General features: G+C 37.8%; 2 protein-coding genes across 2 annotated transcripts in view; both read right to left on the reverse strand.

The window, feature by feature from the left end:
* Positions 1–3,590: 3,590 nt before the first annotated feature.
* LOC110289760 (olfactory receptor 142-like) lies at positions 3,591–4,508 on the reverse strand. Its single transcript, XM_021156130.1, has one exon. The coding sequence runs from the start codon at positions 4,506–4,508 to the stop codon at positions 3,591–3,593; it is 918 nt and encodes a 305-aa protein (XP_021011789.1).
* Positions 4,509–7,136: 2,628 nt separating this feature from the next.
* The window catches only part of LOC110306639 (olfactory receptor 142-like), a 26,870-nt gene continuing 24,288 nt past the window's right edge, over positions 7,137–9,718 (reverse strand). The window contains exon 2 of the mRNA XM_021178664.1: positions 7,137–7,155. Within this exon, the coding sequence (XP_021034323.1) occupies positions 7,137–7,155 (19 nt within the window). The remainder of the gene's footprint in view (positions 7,156–9,718) is intronic.

Genomic DNA, 9,718 nt, shown 5'->3' on the forward strand with positions numbered 1-9,718 from the left:
TCAATGACTCCAGTTCCTGGTCATCCAGAGAGTGTTGGGCATGGGCTCCCTCTCATGGCATGGACCTCAAATTAGACCAGTCATTGGTTGGCCATTCCTACAAGTTCTGTTCCTCTGTTGTCCACTGCATATCTTACAGGTAGGACAGATTGTAGGTCAAAGGTTTTTTGATTGGATTGAAAGTTGCTAGTGTTACCTTCATAGATTCTAAGGAATTTCTGCTGAGCAACACTTCCACACTGCCCTTCGAATACCCTTCAATTCCAGTCTTCTCTTCTCATACTCTACCTCTCCATCCCTCCCCCACCACCTGATCCCTCCTGCTCCCATTGCCACCAGCCCCCAGTCCACCTTCAAAGTCTACTCTATTTCCCCCTCCCAGGGAGATCCATTCATATTCCTCAGAGTCCTCCTTGTTACTTCCCCTCTCTGGGTCTGTGGATCATAGTGTGATTATCATTTACCTAACAACAAATATCTTCTTAGAATTGAGCACATTTTGTTTGTCTCTCTGGGTCTGGGTTTCAATACTTTGACAAAATCAACAACTCAGAGCTCTCAAATATTAGTAGATTGTTCATATTTCTGTTAAAGATATATGCACACATATGTGTGTATATATACATATATGTACATATATGTGTTAGGTTTTTATTGAAAATAAATTTTGTATACAATATGCTCTTTTCATTTATTTCTAAAATCCTCCTAACCTCTAAATCCATGCAATTCCTCTCTGACAATCTGTCTGTCTGTCTGTCTGTCTATCTATCCATCTGGATATCTATCCATCTATCTATCCATCTATATATCCATCCATTATCTATCTATCTTTTAAAAAAACAGGCAAATTTAAAAATAAATAAATTCTGTTTTCTTTAAAATTTGGTGCTTTGTTTCTAGTGATGTCAAAACAAAGTGAATACCTGATCTTAATGGATCTACAAGCTCTTGTCTCCCAGACAATGAGGAAAACCCTGAGGATTTTTTTTTTTTTTGATCATTCAAATAGAGTAGACACTATCATCCTGTGAGGTTCCCAACATCTCAGGGATCACTGATGAAGCTCTACCCATAGTTTCCACTGCAAAAAGAAAACCCTCACAGAAGTGAAGGATGCTATGACAGCCAGCATCCTAAATACCTAGTCTACTGAGCATAAGACATCAATAGAAATGGAAGTTCTCGCCATTCTATTTAGTTCACGATCTAATATTTTGAAATACCTTAACAAAGCTTAAAAGTATTCAACATAAAATATAATGTAGGGGCTATGTTATGGTCAATAATCACTTGACAAATAATCAACTAATTCCTAAGATCCCAGGCTCCTGTCTACACACTTGAAATTAATTGGATAATAAATTATGTTTACCATCATCCCCCCAAATATGAATGAAATTCCAAATAGTTTTGGTCTGCGGTGAAATTAAGACCTATTCTGAGCAGATCCACATCTCAGAAAGACCAGTTAAGGACATGAAGTTATCACTCAAAATAAAATTGATGACCAGCACAATGATGATATAGTTAATTTTTATTGGGTACCATGTTCCTTCCTAAAAACTTAGCATGTATATTATCTGATTTACTGCTCAGAGTAATCCTATGAGTTTAATCACGGTATTGATATAAATTTAATTTAATCATAAAAAAGTTGTTGACAGAAGTTAAGGAATATGTACCTCAAATTGTGCCTGACAGACAATTGGATTAGCCTAGTGAGTTTCAGAGACTGAGGAAAAGATGAGGTGCCAACACATAAGTATTCAAAGTATTCTAAGTGAATTATTGCAAGGTTTCACACTCAACAAGAGTTTATGGGGCGTCAATTTGTGGACAGAGTAGTAGGAACTACAAAGGAAAAGAAACAATACACAGTTATGCACATGACAGCTTAAAGTCTAAGAAACACATATGAATAATAACAATGAAAATGACAAGGGTTATATCATGTAAGTCTAAAATGGCTACCTTAGGATAAACTTGCAAAGGTGTTTGAAAGAGACCTTCTCAGAAAGATGATTGTAATTAACCTAGGTTTGAAAATAGATATAAGATTTTGCCATGTGTAAATGGGAATGGGTGGGTAGGGAAGTCGGGGGGAGGGTATGGGGGACTTTTGGGATAGCATTGGAAATGTAATTGAGGAAAATATGTAATAAAAATATTTTTAAAAAAGAAGGTAAAGTTATTCCATGTGGAATAAGCAGAATTTTCTCCGTGAATGTTCATCTACCCTACTGCCATTTCCTGTTGCTGTGATAACATACCCTAACAAGAGTGACTTAGAGGGAAAAAAAGGGTTTTGCTTGATTCAAAATTTCAGGTTACAGTCCATCATTGCAGGGAATTCCAGGTGGCTAGAACTTGAAGTGGCTAATCACATTACATCCAAAATCAATGGCAGAAAGCAATGGATAAAGTCAAGCGTGTTAGACTTCAGCTTGTCCACTCCTCTTCTACCAAATTTAGTATCTCCTGTCTGAGGAATGGTGGCATACACTGCAGATGGGTTGACTATTAATCAAGATAATTCTCCCACAAAATGCCCATAGGCCAAGCTAAACTAGACAATTCCTCATTGAAATTCTCTTCCCAGGTGATGCTAGATTTGTCAATGTGACTATGGAAACTGTCACATCATCCATGATTAACAATTAATAGAGACACCAAAGAGAATGAGAATTGTGTGATGATTTTATAGCTACTGTTTATCTACATATTGAACCAGTATCCCTAAGAGAAATGGACCACAAATCTAGAATGCTAGATCCATTTTCTGGGGAAGCTGCTGGCATTAATTTACCTGGTCTGAATAAATATAAACAGATGCACAGAAAATGAAGTGCAGGCCTTAGTCATCTCAAAGCTGAAAGGGGCCAATTTTATGATAGTCTATCCATTGTAGATAATTCTGTGAGATTGTGGGTAACATGGAAATTCTGTAAGGTGAAATGGCATTTTAGACTCACTTCTCTGGTATTTTTCACCAAGAAATGCTAACAGACTTTGAAGGTAATAATTATGGTATATCAACTTAAAAGAAGAGACACAGGTCTGGAGTTAAAACATCCATGAAGTGTGGTAGTCAACACAAGTAGTTCACTCCTGCCTGATTCCTCTGAATTAAGGAAAAATACAAATGTATAATATTCTGTATTTTTATAGTGGGATGAGACAAAAATAATTTCATATTCATAACAATTATTTTACTTCATCATTCTGTTGGTAGGCAGCATATGTGTCATTTTAGTGTTATCTGCTAGTATGAATGTTAGATTCGGTAATAGGGCACAAAGTCTATCTTTTGCAACATTACATCACACGAAGTAAAACTGATTCAGAAATATTTTTGATGATCAAGATGAGATGACAACAGTCAGCAGCATCAATCAGAAAAGAAAGATGTACTTGTCTACATTAGAAGAGAAAAACAGATTAATATTCTCATGGACAAATATCCCATAATAATTACATTGCTTGACTCCTCTAAACGCAAATTGAAAAAAAGAAAAATCCTACTAAAAACATTTCCCATTTCAATAAGCACAAAAAACAAGACATATTTTTAATTTTGTTGTGAAGCCTCAGCTGTGCTTTTGGTTCCATAACATTCGTATAGCATTTTTCATTTCTGTATTCCTTAGTGTATAGACAATGGGATTAAGCATAGGAGTAATGACAGTGTAGAACACAGACACAAGCTTATCTTCAGTGAAGCTGGAGGATGGTCGCAGATAAAGGAAGGTGGCAGGTCCAAAGAACAGGATGACTACCGTAATGTGAGAGGCACAGGTGGAGAGAGCCTTGCGTCTCCCTTCTGCAGAATGTTTCCTCAAGTTGATTAGGATGATAGCATAAGAGGACACCAAGATGAAGAGAGAGATTATAGACATTACACCACTGTTGGCCATCACAACAACACCCTCCATAAAGGTGTCAGTGCAGGCAAGCTTAAATAATGGCTGCAGGTCACAGAAGTAGTGGTCAATCACATTGGGACCACAGAAGGGCAATGGAATAGTGATGATGATCTGGATTATGGAGTGAATGAAGCCCCCCAGCCAGGAGCCACCAACCAGCATGTGACACATTTTACGACTCATGATGTTCATGTAATGAAGAGGTTTGCAGATGGCCACATAGCGGTCACAGGCCATCACCACAAGCAGGAAAGTCTCAGCAACCCCCAAGAAATGGAAGAAGAATATCTGAGCCAGACAGCCCTTCAGGGAGATGGTTTTAACCTTAGCAAGTAAGTCATTGATGAACTTAGGGACAATTGTAGAGGAGTAACAGATCTCCACCAGGGACAAGGAGCTGAGGAAGAAGTACATGGGAGAATGTAAAGTCTTACTGATTATGACTGTCACAACAATAAGACCGTTGCCCAGCAATGTGGCCAGGTACACAGGAAGGAACAGCACAAAGCACACCTTCTGAACCTCTGGATCCTGGAAAAGGCCAGTGAAAATTAACTCGGTTACATTATTTTCATTGGCCATGGAGTCAGTTCATGTGTGTTGGACATCAGATAATAGGAAGGCTGAAAAAAAGTCAAAACATTGCAACACAAGTTAATTTCACTAAAAGCATTCTCAAAAGCTGGGGCTGTTTTGCTAAATACTTACTACTCAGCTGGTACATTCTTATTCAGCACTAAATGTTACCACATTTAATGCTGAATCCTCTACATCTTCTAACGAATGTTCACACCTCTGAGAGTATTGGAATCACTAAATTCTCCACATTCTTCTACAATCATTTCCCACCATCTCCCACTAAGTCTATTGAGGATCAGTCACTACAAAGAGACAGAAATTTCTCAATAGCTCAGTCGGATCCCGCAAATAGGACCAATAGAAAGAATAGATACAGGAAACACAACACTGATGAAAGGGAAAAGGTTGTTTCCAGACACAATAGGGTTAATGTCCATATGAAGTCCCAGAAACTGTCAGCATGCACAAGACCTCCACAGGGCCAAGCCAGATAAAAACCCCAGTATGGAGAAGGGGAAGTGGGTGAAAGTCCTACTCCTAACCAAAGGTTATGGTTCATTGAAAACTTCTAAGAAAGAGAAAAATTATTTTTAGTTTTTATTAATTAATTCTAATTAATTTATTTAATTAATTCTAATGGCATGTGCAAGGAAAAATCTTCATAAAACAATGTTAAACATACTGAAAATGGTGAGTGGATAGGTGTGTTTGTTTTGCTAATTCAGGAACTAAATTTTCCCATGGTCATTTGTAACAGACATAAACTTCCATTCTCCTTATCATCTTTGTCAGCAACAAGAATGTTTTCTTCTCACTCTGAAGTTTTAGCTCTTATTAGCTCAGCAATCATAAAGACAGCAACCAGGACAATAGGGCAGTTGGAAAATCTTCTAAGTTAATATTAATTCTTTCCATAATCTAAGTTCCTTCAACAATTCACACCCTTATGTGCCCAGGCTTCTACTTACCATTGCTCAACTCAGAGTCCTCTCCTCCACCACACTCATGCACACTGCTGATTCCCACCATAGAGCCTCACTTACCCAAACGATCTTCACCTGTCCTCTCCAAACCTACCCATCTTGCAAGCCCAATTCAAGTACTGTTGAGACAGTGAGATTTCTCTAAATGATGCTACCACAATTACATCTTCTAGTCTCTGGCCACTGAATAAATAATTTTAAACTATACAAAAACTTCCCTTTGCCCCACAGAACAAATTCCCATGCTCTCAGGAGTTCAAGGTCTTTCTCAGATTGATCTAACTCAATTTACTCCCTTATAGTCAGTTCCCAAATAGACCCAGTGCAGCAATTGCCTATCATAAGGTGGTCCCTCTCTGCTCTTTCTAAAGTGTAAGCAAAATTTACCTGCTACAGAATAAAGTTCTCATGCCTCTCTGTCACTGTGATGCCTTATCGTGCATATCAATTAGCATATTATTTTGAGCATAGTATGTATGCATGTCCATTTTAGTGTGCATTTTATGTTTTCCAACCAAAAGTATACTATTATGTTACTCAAAACAATGGTTATTTTTTCTTAATCTTTCTTTGTACTTTATGAACACAAAAGGCTAGCTTTCCTTTTTTAGTTTTGTGTGTATATGAGTGTTTCTAAGTGTATGAATGCGCACCATGAGAATTCAGTGTCCTGTAAAGATCAGAAAAGAGCACCACATGCCCAGAGTTACAAGAATTGGTAAACACCCATGTCACTGATAAGAGTAGAACCCAAGTCCTCTCCAACAGTAGCAAGTGCTCTTAACAACTGAATCATCTCTATACTTTAATGCCCCACAGAGATCCAGACAGTTTTTAATATTTTAAATGATATTTCTTGATTTAATTGTGTATGTGTGCCACAATGTGGGTGTGGGTCACAGAACAACTTATAGAAGTCAGTTCTCTTCTCCTACTGTGTGGATTATATGTGAGAGAATGAAGTCAGATCATGACATTTGGAAGCCAGTATCTTTACCCATCCAGCTGTCTTGTGTTCTTATACATCACGCTTGAAATCATGTATGCTTATCCATCCCAATTTTAATATTAAACTTATAACTGCCTCTGATTGTTATCAGATTTTGCATATGAAGAAATACAAACATAAATAAATGAATTAACTTGTATTATTTATAGTTTCTGAATAACTGCACAACAGCAAAGCCAGGATTTAATATCAACCAGTTTAACCACTATGCCTGTCCATTTTACCCAGAATCATACATCATTAGTAGTATAAACATGAGGAGTTGTAAGAAGTCATTGTGTATATTTATTTACCTACAAGAGTAATGCCTTTTCTCTGAGGTTGAACATCATTTCTGATCCACTAAAAAATACAAGCATCTGTACCATGTTAATTTAATACACCAATTTGAGACAAAACTCAGAGATACGAAAAAGTTTTTCAGGGTCCTGTGTTTCCAGGATGTATTTTCCAACATGAAGAAGAAGCACATCTGATAACCTGTCTATTTTAAGGTGACCTGTTCCTACTCATCAACTCTGTCCTTTCTGTATTTATTCCTCTCTTTCTTCTACTCTAACATGTTTAGCAATTGATAAATTCTGCCTCTTTTTGCAATGAATAACTCACCAAGAAACATGGAAACGAAGGGGAGAATCTTCAGATGAGTATGTTAAGTCTATAAAGACAGCAATAGAGAAAAATGAGTTAATTGATATTGATAGTGACCCATAGACTTAGTGCCTTGACTCTAGTCATTTCACCTACCTTCAGGTTAGAAGAACTGGTGTGTTCATGCTCTGCCTTGGAGCAAGGAATAGATCAAATTGATTTCAAATAAATTGTCTCTAATTCACCATAGGATTCTCTGCACACATGAAACAGAGCATGGCTTGAGATGTTATGCTGGCAAGGGGGTAGTATCAGATTCCTCCATGCAGCTTCTGATTTCTTCAATAAATGAAGTCTCTTGACTAATGTTAACACCAAGAAGATTTTCCACCAAAATGCTTAGCCCAGGTCACACTCAGCTAAACCAGCCTAGGAGCACTGCCCTCAACAATTTGCAGAATAATTTGAAATAAACTAGTCTATCTCCTGAACATACAAGAAAAGGGAAGAGTCTGAGAGAGGTGAATTAATTTCCCAAAGCCACAGTCTAACCAATGTTCTCTCCAATGGATTATGCTTTGAGGGTATGAAGTGGAAATGGTCCTGCCGTTTGAGGCTTAGATCTGTCCCCTAAGTCAGACACCTATGGAGTATTTAGAAAACAAGTTTGATGACTGGGGTGAATCACAAGTAAAGAAAATTGTAGGGCATCTGTATCAGGAATAATAACAATACATAGAATATAGAGAAAAAAACGTAAGAATAAAATACTCAGGAGTTAAAAATTCTTGTTTCAATGTAGCAGTCTCTCCATCCACAGAGTATCCAAGGCTGTTGATAAATGCTCACATACTTGGACTATTCATGATAAATGTATTCACGAATATAATCAAGAGACTATCTTCCCCCTGGGATTTCTTCTCCCTATAGGAAAACTTAACAGAATAAGTAATGACTTGGGCAATGTTTATAAATATTTTGCAATTATTTTAGTGACACTACAATATTGCTTTACAGAGTTTCTGACCTAACGAAGTATCTTAATTTTTTTAAGGAAAAGAAAGTCCCTAGGCACTAGATTTTGATAAGCTACTGATTAAATATTCAACTGAAGACAGGCTATCTCATACCAACTTCCAGTTCTCCTGTTGACACTTTCACAGAAAACTGTACTGTAAATCTACATTATCTTCACTTCACCTTCTCATTCTCACATTTGCATATTTGTGTATAATGCTCATTTATATAATCACTTGGTCTCACTGTAGTTCTGCCTCTTTATGATGATAGTGGTCATAGCCACTGAATATGCAAGAATTGCCTCTGAAACATAACATTCATCCACTCAGTCATTCAACAAACAATCCAGAAAAATCCCTAGCTCCATGTAGTCCTTCTGCTAAACAGGTGATCACTGAGCAAGGCTTTAAGTCACTTACATAGGCTTTAAGTGCATTCTTAGGTAGTTAGTAAGAATCAACTTGTCCTTCATTCTTCAAGTTAAGACAATAAGCATTTTTAATATTGTTTATTTTTAATATCTTACAGGCTTAACATCACTTTCTTTTGTGAAAACATTTGAGTTATTCTGAATTCATAAGTAGAATGTTATCATTTTAATGGTACTTTGACTTACAAATGTTGAATGTTGTGAGAGATCAAAAAGACACTCCTTGATACCAGAGTAACTCAAGAAGTAAAATTGTCTATTGTGGTGGCTGATATCAGATGGTCTACAATATAAGAATCTAATACCAATCAGAATAGAAAAGTCCTTGGGTGGGTATAATTCTCTAAACATGCTTATATCTAGGCTATGCCAGAGCCTAACAAATACAGAGGCAGATGCTCACAGCCACCATGGGACTGAGCATGAGGTCCCTGATGGAGGAGTTGGAGAAGGGACTGAAGAAGCTGAGGGAGGTTGCAGCCCCATGGGGGGAGCAACAGTGTCAACAGGCCAAACCCCTCAGAGCTTCTGAGGGCTAGACTCCTATAATCCATAGGTTTGGTCTTCTCATTGTGTCCTGGGTTTCCTGGATGTTTTGGGTTAGGATCTTTTTGAATTTTGCATTTTCTTTGATTGTTTTGTCCATGTTTTCTATGGTATCTTCTGCACCTGAGATTCTCTCTTCCATCTCTTGTATTCTATTGCTGATGCTCACATCTATGGTTCTTGATTTCTTTCCTAGGATTTCTATCTCCAGAGATGTCTCCCTTTGGGTTTTCTTTTTTATTATTATTATTGGGCATTTATTTCATTTACATTTCCAATGCTATCTCAAAAGTCCCCCACACCCACACCCACTCCCCCACCCACCCACTCCCACCTCTTGGCCCTGGGGTTCCCCTGTACTGAGGCATATAAAGTCTGCATGACCAATGGGCCTCTCTTTGCAGTGATGGCTGACCAGGTAATCTTCTGATACATATGCAGCTAGAGACACGAGATCCAGGGTGTACTGGTTAGTTCATATTGTTGTTCCACCTATAGGGTTGCAGATTCCCCCAGCTCCCTGGGTACTTCCTCCAGCTCCTCCATTGGGGGCCCTGTGATCCATCCAATAGCTGAATGTGAGCATCCACTTCTGTGTTTGCTAGGACCCGACATAGCCTCACAAGAGAAAGCT

Source organism: Mus caroli, chromosome 2 (assembly GCF_900094665.2).
Source record: "Mus caroli chromosome 2, CAROLI_EIJ_v1.1, whole genome shotgun sequence".
Lineage (NCBI taxonomy): Eukaryota > Metazoa > Chordata > Mammalia > Rodentia > Muridae > Mus > Mus caroli.